We start from the raw sequence: 15408 nt of genomic DNA on the forward strand, positions 1-15408 counted from the left end.
AATAATAATAAAGTATGTTAAAATAAACTATTATATTGAACTAAATATGATAACTTATATTAAATTTATAAATTTATTTTCATAAATATAAAAAAAATCACAAACTATATAATATATGTATAAAAAATTTACATATCTTAAAATTTTGAACATACAATAATATATTATATAAAATGAATAAACGTAAAAAATATTGTTAAAAGAAAAGTCATCATTGAAGGACGGTGTGTCAGAATTTAGTATAAATTAAACACAAAATAATTTTTAGATATGTTGTTTCATGCATATATTATTTTTTCAGTAATTAAATGCAAATACAATAAGATAAATATATAATAAGAAGCGATAAATGCATGTGACGATTTTAAACAATTGATTCATTATAACATATAAAGTATGAAATTACTGTATTTGAAATAGTTATTTTAATATTTAAATATATGATTAATGTTAAAAATGTATATTACCAATGATCTAATATAAAATATTTATTTATATAAACTGAAAAAAATATCTGCGCGGTTGGGCTGGTCGAGATCTAGTTTCATCTTATATAAGCGTACGTTGAAGTTGAATTAAAACCCTAATTGATCACGAGTGCAAACAACGATGATCTCCGATCTGCCGCAGGATTTGATAGAAGAGATACTGTCAAGGGTTCCGGTGAAATCTCTGAGAAAACTACGATCAACGTGCAAACGATGGTACCATCAAGCATTATTCAAAGATCCGAGATTCATCAAAAAGCACTTTGATAAAACAGCAAGACAGTATCATGCTCTCATGGTGATAGGTTCTTGGGTACGTTCAGTGAGCTCCGTACTCGATAGGTCCGTTCTTACCACGGAAACTGATTTGGTTTTAGGTGGTCGAATTAGCCTAAATGTTCCCAATTCTGACGGTGCACTAGTCGATGTAAGTAATGCCTTTCACTGCGATGGCATATTGCTATGCACCAACCACGAGGCAAACATGCTTGTGGCTTGGAACCCGTTTTCAGGGCAAACCAGATGGCTCCAACCGCATACGCGAAACTACTTTGGAATATATGCTCTCGGATACGACAAGAACGAATTGTTCTGTAACTACAAAATCTTGAGGTTTCCTTGTAGAAACGGAAAGTTGTCAGTATGGGAGAAACCTGCTGTCACTCCCGAAAGCGATGACCTAAAACCTGAAATCTATGAGTTTAGAACTAATTCATGGAGGAGTCTTGATGCCATCATCACTCCCCAAGCCTTCATAAACACTTGTGGCGTGTCTTTGAAGGGAAGTACTTACTGGGTGTCAAGAGGCAAGGGCTACTCACTACTCCGTTTTGATTTTTCAACAGAAAGGTTTCAACCTTTGTGTGCTCCCATTGGTCATGATGACCATTCTGGCACCATGACTCTATCTGTTGTTGGAGGAGAACGTATTTCCTTGTTTTATCAGAGCCAAGAGACACGCGAGGTGGAAATATGGATGAGTGATGAGATTGAGACTACATTTGTGTCGTGGAGCAAGTTCTTAACAATAGATGTTGTAGATCCTTTTTTCTCGAATTCCATGAGCTTCTTCATTATTGACGAGGAGAAGAAAGTTTTCTTGTGTTGTGATAAAAGAGGGGAGAGCTTCTTATTGGTATGTTTTGTTGTTGGAGAAGAAGAATATATAGCAACGCCTAGTATTTCAGTTTTTTTTTTTTTTTTTTTTTTTTTGATTAACCTGGGGTGGGGGACTTCCACCCCCAGGGGCCAACCCCTCGGCACGAGGCGGACCATTTGGTACTATGGGGAATTAGATACCCCAATTGCCTGGCCAGCGCATCGAACCCGCGTGTTCCGTATTGGAGTTTTTTATTTCCCCTCAAGACCATCTGGGCCAGCTACGCTGGTTAAGTATTTCAGTTGAACGCATACATATTTGGTGTTTACCATCCTTTAATGCTACAAGATTGCTCGGTTATGTTCCAAAAGAATTATAGTTTAGTTTGCTTCCTTTGTCATGTCCTTCTATTGATGGATGAAATTATTTTCAGTTCTTTTTTTTTCTTGGTATTTTTACTTATGGTTGCAAGGCTGGTTTCATAGAGTTTTTGTTGAAACCTGAGAAAAATTCTCTGTTTTTGTGTGTGTCTAAGGCACATAGATTATGATAGACATGAGTAAGGCAGTGATAGCATGTTTTGGGTCTAGTTAAGGATATGAAGACATCTTCCGGGTCCCAAATAAAAAGTACAAATCATACACACACATGTGTGGGTGAACCACAAGGAAACCCTAAAAACATATCCATATAGTTCCAATGTTCAAGTTTTTCATTTTCTATTAAATGTTCCACCGTCTACTTGTAAGATTTCTAGAGTAATATATAAGTGTGTGTCAATATTCCACTCTTGGTATTCAGTTTTTTTCTCGATTGTAGCCCATCTATAATATCCAGTTCCACAAAGTATAAGCTTCATATATCTAATCCTGAATGTTAGGTGATGTATTAAAAGTGCCGAATAAAAAGGTTTCTAATTTTGGACAAGTTTGCTTTCAAACAACCGACTTGTATTCTTGCCCAAAATAATCATGGTTCTTTTATTGTGCTCAACTACTACTCTACAAGGTCATACCTTCAACCTCTCAGATTGCAAACTCTCTCTCTCTCTCTCTCTCTCTCTCAGTCTACAAGCTTAAAATTTGGCAGCACCATAAGGTGTGATTCTCTCAAGTAAGTGGTTGATCGATCTAGCTGTCATTCTGCTTTTCCCCGTGTTAGATCTAGCTCTCTCTCTCACTCACTCTCTCGTTTATTTGTTTTTTTCTTGCCGACCAAATCCTCTGCTAGCTAGCTTTTGGTTCGGATTCTAGCGCTGTACGAGAAGAAATGGATGAAAACAGCAACGATTTCAGTGAGGCAGTTGACAAATGTAAGCTCAGAAACGATTTTGTTCAGCTCTTGTTCTAGAAGCTTCTGCTTTTGTTTCATGATCTGTGTTTGGAAAAGGATTCTCTCTTTTGTTCTTAACTTGCATGTTGTTGCTGAGTCATGGGGGAACTTGGTTCTAGAATCTTGAATCTTGAGGTTTAATTCCTTTAGTTATATTTCAAAGTGTTCCTGTTTCCACAGGTTTCAACATGTATAACCCTCGTTTGAAGATTGACAAGCTTTTGTTTCTCGCCGACCGTGGTGTAAACCGAACCGAAAGCCTAAGTGTAGCTTGCCGTTTGACCAAGCTCGGAGACAGTACCAATCTTCTCCGAAGGGTCAGAAGCAAATACAACATGGAAAGCGATGCTGATGATTCTCTGTGGCTGATGAACGTTTTTAGACGAGCTGATGAACGTTTTTCTCGAGCAAAGAGTACTTATGAGTCATCATGCTTTTCTCAGGTAGTTAGTTTCTTTATCTGAATGCATGCACCATATATATTATAATTTTTTTTTTGTTTGGATATGTATTCTGAAACTCTCGTGTCTTTGTCTTTAGGAAACAATTAATTTAGAAGGTAAGAGGAAACTTTACAGCAAGTTAGGGCAGCTCCATTACTACTCAGGGGATCTCGGTAAGGCTTTTGAGAATCATCTTCAGGAGCTCGCACACTGCACTATGGTGAATCAGCGGATTGACTCAAATATGAAGCTGATTCTAGTTAGCCTTAAAAGGGGCAAACTAGACGACGTACCCAAGTGGGTTAATGAAAATAGGACGCAATATGGTCCTCTAGAGAGTATAGTCGCTGCAAAGGTGGCATGTGCCCATGCATTAAGCCATATGGGACTAGGGGAATACAAAACCGCAGCACTTGAGGTATGTTTCTTCAAGTACACGTAATTTTCATTTAGAATTTTCTAAACTGAATTTAAATCATTTGTTTTCCGAATGTGCATGTAGTTCTTAGATGTGGATTGTGTTGCACTTGGAGATACATTTGACCAAGTCATTCTCCCTCACGATGTTGCCACGTATGGAGGTTTATGTGCCCTTGCCACATATGATCGATCTGAAATTCAGGTATTTTATTTTTAGTTTTTTTTTTTAATGTTATTCCACCATCATTTATTTATTAACGTATTTATCAATGTGGATGGCAGCAACGAGTCTTTGAAAACGACCACGCATGGTTAGGACTAGCACCGGAAGTAAGGAAGATTATCAAGGAGGGTAACGTTTTAAACTTTGGGGTTGATATTTTGCTTCTGCACCATCATGTGGATACGGGTTAACTATATATGCTTATAACTTTTTTTGTTTTTTGTTTTTTTTGTTTTTTGCAGCCGCTATGCTGTGTGTGGAATATCTTCAAACTATCAAGAAAACTCTACTGTTGGATATGTACGTTTACCAACATGTCGAGTGGTTGCTTTGTCAGATTCGTGAGAAGGCTCTCCTGGAATACGCACAACCGTTTGCATCTCTCCGTATGTGCACCATGGCAAGTCAATTCAGAAGCAGCGTCCCTGACCTAGAGGAGGAACTCATGGCCTTGATCAAGAAAAACAAGCTAGAGGTATGTTCCCTGATCCGTTGTCTTCCAAATATTTTGTCATTTCGTAGCCTTGAAAAATCTCTCTTTGTGTTTGAATCCTTTACAGGCGTGCATTGATTCTCAGACTAAAGTACTTTACAAGAATGCACATTTCCAGCCCAAGAAATGATGGTAAAGACTCAACCTCCGTTAAGATGACTGAACGGCTAGAAAACCTTGAGATTCTGCTTTCTCTAGACTTTGTCTCTTTGTCTGATTTTGCTACATGTTTATTTATGTCCACGACACTTTTCAAAAAGACATTCCACCATATTACGCAGGCAAACTGGTTGGTTTACATATGTCTCGTATGTTTTTCATGCTTAGGGTTTAGTGTGTGACACATGAAAAAAGAGTAACTACCACCACAATAGGCTGCCTCTTCCAAAATTCTCTATTCCAATTTGTTTTCTCCTGATCTAGCTTCAACTGAAAAAAATTTGCAAGAATTGTTTTGACTAACACAGAAACTCATGGAATGTTGCAAATTCAGTCGTCTTTTCAACAAAACTTACATCATTGGGAAGAGCAACGTATATACCATCGAGCACAATCAATGAGATGATATCAAGGACAATAACAAGCAGTGTTTTTAAAACCGGACAGGAAGCTGAACCGGAAATATTTTGGGTCACGGTTCAATATGGTTCGACCGGGTCATACCTGGTTCAATAATATGGTTTAATATTTTTTTAGTATGTAAATATAAAAGTAATATTATTAAACATGATGCATAGTTAAAATATAAATCAATTTTGAACATAAAATATTATAAATATAAATTAGTTTCTTGTTTATATGGATGATTTATAGATTTTCGATAGTTTTAGTGGTTTTTATTGGTTTAATAACTTTGAAATATAATCCGGCTATGTGGCCGGTTCATGGTCGAACCAATTACTAGACCAACCCGGCTATATAACCGATTCATGGTCGAACCCGGTCCAACCATCGAGTCGGTCCGGTTTTAAAAACACTGATAACAAGTGATTTCCTTGTGTTTCAAGTAAAATATTTTGAGAAGAACAATAACAAAGAATAATAAAAATTTGTTTTATATAAAAAATAATAATAAATATTTAAGGAACACTTTTGAAGACTTTGAACTAAGCATGGGCATTTAATCCGGATCCGAAAATCCGAACCGGAACTGACCCGAAAACACCGAGCAGACACCAAACAAAAAATTCTCAAATATCTAGTTGTGTTAAAAAATCTACCCGGAGAGAACTGACTCGAATAGATCCAAATCCGAAAAGAGCCGACCTGATAAGAACTGATTCATACCCAAGGTAAAAACATGAATATCTAAGACTATGATTCCAAGTGTTCTATTTTCTATATTTTAATTTAAGATTTAGTTGTAGTGGTTTTTTTGTTTGCAATCTTCATTGTTATTTTTATAACATTTTCAAATAATATGAAATTTATAATATCAAATTTAGAAATTAAAAATTTTTAGCTTCAGTTATTAATAGTTTATTTTTGGTTGTTTTGCAGAAAAAAATGACAGACTTGAACAAAATTTTGATGGAATTTGGTTATTTCAGTTCTTTTCGGGTTTTAAATATCCAAACCGTCCTGGTCTTGTTATATATCTGAAAATTACACGTATTTTACAAGTATTTTAATTATAAATCCGAAAAATCCGAACCCATCCGAACTCATAAGAGCATGATTAACCCGGAGTTCTTAGGATGAGGTTTTTATCGGAAGTTAAGAAACTGTTTCTTAACTTGCGATAAGAACTCCACTCTAAGAACTCCGGGTTAATCATGGTTTAAAGAAACCAAACCGAGCTCAAATATATGAAATCAAATAGTAAGCCCAATCCAAACTCATAAGAAATCAAATATATGGGACCCGGACCAAAAGGAAGGATAGAATGCCTCCGACATAACTTGAACTGATGGCAACTCATAAGAAATCAAATATATGGGACCCGGACCAAAAGGAAGGGATAGAATGCCTCCGACATAACTTGAACTGATGGCATCTCAATTTTTGCTATTGGGCTCTGCAAAAAGTAAGCCCAAGTAATAATCAATAGAATATCTTGCTTTAGGATTTGGGCAATATAAAATATTATTTAAGTTCATGAAGTTACACTTCTTACTCAACTAAAAAAGAGTAGCATTTTCTTGTTTCTCTCCGCTGGTGATCTTTGACTCTCCCGTTACAACTACACCGTTCGTTTCGAGTCAGTTAGGTCTCGTCTCGTACATGCAGTGCCATGCCTCAGTGAGAGCAAACGAAACATTCGTTTAGGGTAGCAGATTTTTATAAAAAAATTAAGGACATCTACTTAGACTATAGACCAAGGGTATAAAATTATTAAAAGAAACATTAGTTTATGCGATGAAATCACTGTGAAATTAGAATAAAGAAAATTGGAAGTATGATAAAAAAAAAAAACTTGATTTTTTTAAATAAAAAAATGAAGACAGTTCCTAATTATTAGAAAATAGAATAGTTAGAGCAGTTTAATTTTAGAAATGTTTTTAATGCTAAAACAGATAAAACTGTGCCATTTGTTTGAGTATTGCATAAGAAATATTGACTGTTTTAATAATTTTATCTATAAATCCAATTACACAAAAAATCTGATTTGTAAATATAAAATAATACTTTTTTGTAATTAATATTTTGTTTGTTAGTTTAAGTTATATCTTTCTACTCGATAGCTAATAGGTATTATTAATTTTAATGCACAAGTTTTAATGAATTTTTTTCTATTGCTTATGGCAACTATAAAGGTTAGCACGGCTCTACGTACATGTGTGGAGAATATTTAGGTTCCGAGAAACACACAAGATTATCTCACACCTTTGTTTATGTTTTAAGTTTTGAAGTTCTCCACGTTATGTTTTTTGTTTGTTTATACGCTTCTTCCATGTTATGGAAAACTTTGATTACATAATGTGGATTGTGATATGCATTTCGTAGTTTATGATTAACCATTTCTCTGTTTTCGGTTCGTTAATGTTTCCTTACAAATATGTTTAACCATGACCAATATATGCACTTCGATGACGAACCGGTTGACAACAGTCCCATAGCGGTCAAGTATCATGAAACAAAAGATTCTCGTAAGACATAACCAGATGTTGTTTTACTTTCTGAGTTTGCTAAAGTTGTCAGCATTGATCCACATAATGCTAGATGGTAAGATGTTTTTCTCTAGTTATGTCAAGTTGTTTCTTTACTTCTAGGTTGTTTTGTTTCATACATTTCTTTTATTTATGTTTAGGTATTACAAATCTTTTAGGAAGATGGTGAAGATTTATTGTGGTCTAGGTGAATACGAAAAAATGATGGATGCCACAAGAAAGATGCTTAAATATATCAAGGGGAGCTACCAAGGTGATTCCGTATATAGGTTTTTGCAGTCTCTCTGTACATATAGTAGCCTGGACTTAAACATGTTGCAAGAATTGTGCAAGATCACTATGGAAGCCCTTGAAGAGAATAAGAAACAATATCTGGTATAGAAACAATCTTTCGCCTACCATTTCTTGGAAGATGTTTCTTCCGCAGACAGTGTGGTTTAGAACGAGTCTAGAACTCCGCAACATCTTGTTTGACAATCGTCAATACACACCAATTAGTAAGGAATATAACTTGGCTTGATTATGTTTAAAGCTCTTATGTATGTTACTCAATAACATTGTTTATTTTATTGTTTGCCAGATCTTGAAAGAACTCCATAAATATTATCAGAATGTAGATGAAACTAATGATGTGGCTAAAACAAGAGATTTGCGTAAGGTTTATGTAATTGAATTTCAGTTGTACACTGAAACAGATGACAAGAGAAATAAGAAGGTACGTAAAAGAAAAAAAAATCTACTAACTATTTTTTTTTATTGAGATTCTACAATTTTGTTTATAAACTGCATACTTTATATTTTTTCGGAATGACTGATTTTTTTTTTTTTTGAAACATTCCGAATGACTGATTAAAGTACAACTTTTTATGAATGAATAGATGCAAGAACTACCCAGCCCGGGCTTGAGCACATGCTTAAGAAACATTAGCATTGGGCCTACAATTTATATAGTTATTTTGGGCTTATATTTTCTGTTTTTGTTGTTAACATAAGAAAAGAAAAATGAGTTCTTAGACTTATTTGGAACATATAACATAAGGAACGTTTGAATATTTATTTTCATTCTCTTATTTAAAATGAAATAGAAAGATAATTTTCTGAGTTGATATCTTTATAAATTTTAGGAATATTGTAATTCTTAATTGTAAATTACAGTTTCAATAAAAAAAATTTTAATTTATCACTAGGACCTATTTTTTAGTCTCATATTGGATCCGAAATATCTCAGAACAAACACTGACTATACCAAAAGGCATTTGACATCAAACGTGATGCATATGAGCATATGGATCATAAGGTCACTGGTTTACTCCATGAGTGTGGTGGCAAAAAAGAGAGAAAAAATAATAAATGTTTCTTCTTGTTGGTATGTTGGAGGGGGAAGTGGTTTGATGAGTTCGGGTTGGCTCTAAGCATCTGTGAAAACCACCCTGAGATCTCGGCAACGAAAGCTTTATATAAGCATATCAAAAACACGTTTTTGAAGAGTTCAAGAGAGTGCTAAAGGTAACTTAAAGTATGGTTTTCTCATATAAACAATACTGATTAAATTGTGTTATTATGTAGAGTAACTTGGAGCATGATACATTTATCAATCGCTGCAAGGAAGACATGCTGGAGAAGATGAGAACACAAGCCATACTGAACCTGCTAGAGCCGTACACAACAAAGATTGAAATTTCAGTCATATCTACCAAACTGGGCGTCAAAGAGGATGAAGGGATGGAGTTGTTGAGGTTGCTGATACTCAACAATGGAGTTCATTGGCTCGTTGATGAAGTGGAAGGTTTACTTGGTGAGAGGTGATTGATTAGGAGAGCGTGTTGTGGTTAATAAGAGAGCTAAAAAAATCTCTCTTGTTTTGTTCATAATTAGTAGTGGTCAACTCAAATGTCTCTGCAATTACTAATTAGGAACTTAAATCCACTTCATGTATCTAGTTGTTTTCCCTTACAATGTGAATCACCACGCTTTGTTTTCACATTTACGGTTTGTCTTAAAGTCCAAAGATGTTCGTTTAGTTAACTGAATGACAAAGATTTTCACCATAATTAATTTATTTCAGAGTTAAAAAGACTTGGGGGGCAGAAGTGGACCAAAAACTAACAAAATCAAATTGTTGTGAAGCATAGGTGGAGAGTTCGTGTAGGTTACTACATCTATAATCTATTACCAAATTTGTAGTTCTAAACTCTTTTTTTTTTTTTTTCATTACCATGACATTAAGTTATCATTAAAGCCTTCACTTGTAAAACTTTCACTAAAATAAAACACTTGTGAATTTATTTAATTTTCTGTTTTAGGGGGTTTTTGATCACAATGATGAAGTTTTAATAGTTTTTTGTATAGCTCTCCACGTCTAACTTGTCTTGTATCTGGACACTCGACGAAGAAGATCCACCTCTTCGGGCAATCCACAGATCCAATTGAGGACACAATCAGCTTTTGTCTGCTCTTATCGTGCATTTTCATTTTCATTTGCTGAAGCTCTTCAATTTTTGAGTCACGTAAGTACGATCTGGATCGGCTTCTGTATTCGATTTCTCGTTTATTCCCCCTTAGGGTTGGATCTGAATCAAGTGATTCTTTCATCTTCTGATAAAGTAACGATCTTGGCGATAAATCTCTGTCAACTTTATATGGAGATTGAGAGAAATTGACTTAACACTTAGCTCTTCTGTTTGATGCAGTTTTGTTCTCTTTTAGATTCTGAGTGATGAATTTCTTGCTTCGATCTGCTTCCTCCGCTACTCACCGCCCTCCGGTGAGCGAACCACCACCAGCTACTCCGCCTCAGCCCGAAGCAACCAAGCCCGGATCCACTTTGGAAGGGCTCATATCCGAAGAGCCTTTCCCACAGTATCCATCAGTGGATGAGGATCATTTGGCTGACGGATCTAGAGACGACCATGGTAACGGAGAGGCAAATGCAAACACTGGTGGCTTTGGGATGGAGAGGTTCTCAGATGTGTCTGATGAAGAAGGATGGATCTCTATCCCATATAGTGTGACATCTCACTTTGAACTTTAAACTTCTTTCTCTACTTAATCTAATGTGTTGGTTATCTCTTTTTATTACAGAGGAGATTCCGGATAACTGGTCTGAGTCCGTTGATATTGAGTCGTTACGTTCCCTGGATCGCTCATTTGTGTTTCCTGGTAGGTAGACACACTGTTTCTCACATCGTTTCGTCATTTTGAAACTGTTGTAACATGAGTGACATTTGTTTTCTACTTATAGGGGAGCAGATTCAGATCCTTGCGTGCTTATCTGAAAGCAAAGGAGATGCAGAGATCATCACTCCTTTCAAAGTTGCTGAGGTGATGAGCAGAACTGTACAGAGAAAGCTCTCCGACAACGGGACGAGTACACCGTCTGGCGACGGAGAAACAAGCCCTGATGCTCAGTTTGCATCTCAGAACGGTGACAGTCCTGGGAAAGAGAGTTCGGATTCGCAAAAGGATGTATCTGATGGCGAATCGATCTTGAGGATGGAAGATCACAAGAGAAGAACAGAAGACTTGCTTTCAAAGTTTCAGAAGTCTCATTTCTTCGTTAGGATTGCAGAGTCCGGCGAGCCGCTTTGGTCAAAGAAAAGCTCTCTGGTGGGAGATAGAGAGTTAGACAAGAAGAGACCTTGTGTTAGTGCTTTTGTAGATAGAGGAGAGTTCGATCCTAACGTTGCTGGAGGTGTAGCTAGAAGTAAGGCTAAATGCATTGCCTTACCCAATGGAGACATAGTGGTATGTGATTGTAACTCTTAATAAGCTGTTGTTTTTGATTAACTTACTGATTCTCACACAAGACCTTTGTTTGGAAGGGTGCAGGTCTCTTTACAAGTTTATATCGTTGACTGTCCCAAAGAGCCCATCATTGAGATACTTCAGTTTGAGAAGCATCAGGACGATAAAGATACTGACTCATATGGGAACCTTTTGAAGTGGTTGATACCGTTGGACAACACTATCTCTCAGCAACCACGTTCTTTGCCACCTCCTGTAAGCTCTACCCCAGGAGGTATTAGCAGCAGCAATGCACACAAGACATCACTCTCTTCCGGCTCAGGATCTCAGCTCTTCTCATTCGGCCATTTTAGAAGCTACTCCATGTCTGCTCTGCCGGCGCCGAACACTGCACAGGTTACTGGACCCGTGAAAACCCAAAGCTCCAAACCATCGTTTGATCTTGAAGACTGGGATAGTTACTCAGGTCAGACATTAAGGAAGTCTGGGACTGAAGAGCTCTTATCATTCCGGGGCGTCCCGTTGGAGAGGGATAGATTCTCTGTTCGTTGTGGACTTGAAGGCATCTGCATTCCTGGGAGAAGATGGAGGAGGAAACTTGAAATCATTCAACCTATTGATATCAATTCTTTTGCAGCTGATTGTAATACAGATGATCTTCTCTGCGTTCAGATAAAGGTGTGTCTCTGTGTTACTATGGTCAGTTGATTTCTTGGATTCAATTTAAATTTTGCTCTTTGATTGGCAGAATGTTGCTCCTACACACACACCAGATATTGTTATATACATAGACGCCATAACGATTGTTTTTGAAGAGGCAGGGAAGAGTGCTTCTCCTTCTTCAGTACCAATTGCTTGTATCGAAGCTGGTAACGAGCACAGTTTGCCGAATCTAACTCTCAGGTTTGTTTGAATGCTCTTTTCAGGAACATTATAGAGTTCACTTACCTACTTCTTAAGTTTTCTTCAAACGTTTTCAGGAAAGGGGAGGAGCATTCATTCATTGTGAAACCTGCTTTTTCTGTTGGTAGTAATCTGAAGCCTTCTGCTGCGAGGAAAGAACTCAAGTCATCGAGTTTGTCTCTTCCATCTGTAAATTTTGAAAGACTAGGGAGTGGTTTAAGTGGTGATCATTATGCGGTGATGGTGTCATGTCGCTGCAACTACACAGGTAGATAGATCCTTGTTGCTGTGGTTTTTAGCCATGTTTGTGTCTTTCTTCTCTTCAGATCTTTTTGCTGTTGTTGGGTTCAGAATCAAGGCTGTTTTTCAAACAACGGACAAAGTGGAGACCAAGAGTTTCGAGGGACCTGATGATCTCTGTTGCGTCTGAAATGTCAGGAGAGCCTTGTGGCCCTCATGGGAGAGCCTCCCAGCTACCTGTTCAGGTCATTCTGCTCTCTCTCTGTGGCTATCTTCAGGTCTTTTGTTATTTTTTTTTGTATCTCATACTTTTTTTTGTCTACTGGTTTCAGATTTTAACACTTCAGGCATCTAATTTGACATCTGAAGATCTGTCTTTAACGGTTCTCGCTCCAGCATCCTTCACATCACCACCGTCTGTGGTGTCCTTAAATTCCACGCCTACCTCCCCTATAAGCCCATTCCTTGGATTCTCCGAGTTCACAGAGAGGGTACAAACCGAAAAACGCAACACAACAACGCGTAAAGTGCAGTCGTTACCCTCAATTCCACTGGAGACAAGGACAGAAAACACAAATGATGAAATGAATCCTTCTTCAGATGTTGTTCCAAAGAGCGGCTTGGGATGTACACATCTCTGGCTACAAAGTCGAGTTCCCTTGGGGTAAACAAATAGTAACAATATGATAATCAAATTTTTTTCTGCTGGTAATGTTTTACCATTTATAAGTTGATGACCTGTTTTTACTTTCTAAATGCATCAGGTGTGTTCCTTCGAAATCTACAGCAACGATCAAGCTAGAGTTACTTCCTTTGACTGACGGCATAATCACTCTTGATACTCTCCAAATCCACGTCAAGGAGAAAGGTAAAACAAAAAGAAACTGTCTAGTTTATCACCAACGATTATAAACACTGTCTCCCTTTCTATGCAAACATCCATATGAACAAGGCTCCCTTTTGCTTAATGACTGAAACACCAAATGGGCTTGTGTGTGTGACAGGTCGTAGGTACATTCCAGAGCAGTCACTGAAGATAAACGCTACGTCAAGCATTTCCTCTGGGATTTTCTAGCCTCACCCAAAACCTTTTTTTTTTGCCTTTATTAGAGCCAAAAAGAGTCACCAAACACTGAGCAGTCTTTGTTTCACAGGTCCATCTTCACCTCAATAGGCTATTGACTTTTGGTTTCAAGGTTTGAAAGAAAGTTATGTTGTAAAACCGCTCTGGATCCTATTTATGTTTGAACATGTGTTTGCGTTTCTTTGGTGTTCTTTTGTTTGAAATTGATTGGTTGTGTTAAAACTTGCATAGAGACAACCTGTATTATCGAATTATATATTTGTTAATTACTATATATACTCATGTTTCACAAAGAGTGTTTTGACACTTTTTGTTATATAAAAATAGTCATTTTAGAATTCAATGCAACTTATATTTATTTTAAACATAATATTATTTAAAAATTGCATTGATCTGGTAAAAAAAAATTATTTATCTCAAATGCTATTGGTTAAAATAAAATGTGGAATTAATAAGAACATAAATAAATTTCAATTGTTTTTTTTAATTTATGTGAAAAGTGTCACTCTTCGTAAAACATGTTAATCAATAAACCTTTATTATCATGGAAACATTAAAAGAAATGACAACATTTTCATCCATCAATTGAAAGACATGACAAAGGAAGCTACTATGCTAACTCTTCTGGAACATAACCGAACAATGTTGAAACATGCCAGGGGCGAGTTGGCAAATACCAACGTGATACGCCACTAGGAACCAACCGTAACATGCAGAAGCGATGACTAATATCTCTGTATCAATGACAACACAAAACAACTTTCTTCTCCATGTCAATGGTAAAAAAACTCATGGGATTCGAAATAAAATGGACATGAGGTTTTAAATCCACTTTTAAGAACATGCACCACGACACAAATGTGGGATCAATCTCCTCGGTTATCGATATATTCACCATCAGTGTCTCGTTACTCTGATATAACAACAAAAGATGTTCTTCTCTAACAACCGAGAGAGCCATAGTATCAGAATTAAATGGTTCATCATGAGAGGTAGGAACACACAGACGTTGCAGTCTTTCTTCTGAAAAATCAAAACTGAGTAGTGAGTAGTCAAACCCTTTATGATTAGATAAAACCCAATAAGTATCTCCCTTTAAAGACACGCCACCAGGTTGTAAGTAGGCTTGTGTTGTGATGACATCAACACTCCTCCATGAGTTAGAGCCAAACTCATAGATTTCAAATCTTAAGTCGCCTTCGAGATTTACATCAAGTTTCTTCCATGATCCCAGTTTCCCGTGGTTGTAGTAACACGGAAGCCTCAAGATTTTGTAGTTATGGCACAGTTCGTTCTTGTCGTATCCCATAGCATAGGCACCATTGTAATGCTTCTGCGGTTGGATCCATCTTGTTTGCCCCGAGAAAGGGTTCCAAACCACAAGCCTGTTTGACTTGGGGTGGGTGCATAGCAACATGCCATCTCAGTGAAAGGCTTTAGTTACATCGACTGGTTCATTATCATGGGGATCAACTAGGGTAAGTCCATCTACACCAAGTATTGTCTCTGCGTCAAAGTTAGCTCCATGAAGAATAGAACTCAATGAGCATGCCTTGTGATTCAGCATCAGAGCATGATACTGCCTTGTTTTATCAAAGTGCTTCTTGATGAATCTTGGATCTTTGAATAATGCTTGGTGGTACCATCGTTTGCATGGAGATCGTAGTATGCTCAGAGATTTCACAGGAACCCTAGACAGTATCTCTTCTACCAATTCTTGTGGCAGAGTAGAGATCATTGTTGTTTCTATTGTGATAAGATATTATGCACAATTTTTATAATCTTTGTACCAAAAAATGCGGACAAAGTTTTAAGTAAATTTTGTAAAG

At 36.8% G+C, this 15408-nt stretch overlaps 3 protein-coding genes and 1 pseudogene across 4 annotated transcripts; 3 read left to right on the forward strand and 1 right to left on the reverse strand.

The window, feature by feature from the left end:
- Positions 1 to 207: 207 nt before the first annotated feature.
- Positions 208 to 2225, forward strand: LOC106358672 (putative F-box protein At3g17560). Its single transcript, XM_048753151.1, has 2 exons — positions 208 to 1674; positions 1868 to 2225. The coding sequence occupies exons 1-2, from the start codon at positions 610 to 612 to the stop codon at positions 1964 to 1966; spliced, it is 1164 nt and encodes a 387-aa protein (XP_048609108.1). The 5' UTR covers positions 208 to 609; the 3' UTR covers positions 1967 to 2225.
- Positions 2226 to 2598: 373 nt separating this feature from the next.
- LOC106359464 (COP9 signalosome complex subunit 1) lies at positions 2599 to 4784 on the forward strand. Its single transcript, XM_013799167.2, has 8 exons — positions 2599 to 2700; positions 2818 to 2899; positions 3100 to 3362; positions 3460 to 3780; positions 3865 to 3984; positions 4065 to 4134; positions 4248 to 4480; positions 4566 to 4784. The coding sequence occupies exons 2-8, from the start codon at positions 2857 to 2859 to the stop codon at positions 4626 to 4628; spliced, it is 1113 nt and encodes a 370-aa protein (XP_013654621.1). The 5' UTR covers positions 2599 to 2700; positions 2818 to 2856; the 3' UTR covers positions 4629 to 4784.
- Positions 4785 to 9868: 5084 nt separating this feature from the next.
- Positions 9869 to 13853, forward strand: BNAC03G40300D. Of its 2 annotated transcripts, none has more exons than XM_013800052.3 (11): positions 9869 to 10115; positions 10299 to 10613; positions 10690 to 10767; positions 10850 to 11352; positions 11437 to 12030; positions 12101 to 12255; positions 12333 to 12523; positions 12607 to 12740; positions 12828 to 13159; positions 13260 to 13363; positions 13500 to 13853. In XM_013800052.3, exons 2-11 carry the CDS (start codon positions 10325 to 10327, stop codon positions 13568 to 13570), a joined length of 2451 nt encoding a protein of 816 aa, XP_013655506.1. In that variant the 5' UTR covers positions 9869 to 10115; positions 10299 to 10324; the 3' UTR covers positions 13571 to 13853. The 2 variants fall into 2 exon arrangements, with proteins under 2 accessions (XP_013655506.1, XP_013655507.1); XM_013800053.3 differs by having other exon boundaries at positions 9901 to 10211.
- Positions 13854 to 14002: 149 nt separating this feature from the next.
- Positions 14003 to 15407, reverse strand: LOC125584527 (annotated as a pseudogene).
- Position 15408: the final 1 nt, after the last annotated feature.

The sequence above is a fragment of the Brassica napus genome, chromosome C3 (assembly GCF_020379485.1).
Source record: "Brassica napus cultivar Da-Ae chromosome C3, Da-Ae, whole genome shotgun sequence".
Taxonomy (NCBI): Eukaryota; Viridiplantae; Streptophyta; class Magnoliopsida; order Brassicales; family Brassicaceae; genus Brassica; species Brassica napus.

Bases quoted from the DNA above. Each gene is read 5' to 3' on its own strand.
- LOC106358672 (XM_048753151.1), top strand. From the start codon at position 610: ATGATCTCCGATCTGCCGCAGGATTTGATAGAAGAGATACTGTCAAGG. The intron at 1,675-1,867 runs GTTTTTTTTTTT...CATCTGGGCCAG, and splicing joins TAGCAACGCCTAGTATTTCA to CTACGCTGGTTAAGTATTTC.
- LOC106359464 (XM_013799167.2), top strand. From the start codon at position 2,857: ATGGATGAAAACAGCAACGATTTCAGTGAGGCAGTTGACAAAT. The intron at 3,363-3,459 runs GTAGTTAGTTTC...CTTTGTCTTTAG, and splicing joins AGTCATCATGCTTTTCTCAG to GAAACAATTAATTTAGAAGG. The intron at 3,781-3,864 runs GTATGTTTCTTC...ATGTGCATGTAG, and splicing joins ACAAAACCGCAGCACTTGAG to TTCTTAGATGTGGATTGTGT.
- BNAC03G40300D (XM_013800052.3), top strand. From the start codon at position 10,325: ATGAATTTCTTGCTTCGATCTGCTTCCTCCGCTACTCACCGCCCTCCG. The intron at 12,031-12,100 runs GTGTGTCTCTGT...TTTGATTGGCAG, and splicing joins TTCTCTGCGTTCAGATAAAG to AATGTTGCTCCTACACACAC. The intron at 13,160-13,259 runs GTAAACAAATAG...TAAATGCATCAG, and splicing joins CAAAGTCGAGTTCCCTTGGG to GTGTGTTCCTTCGAAATCTA.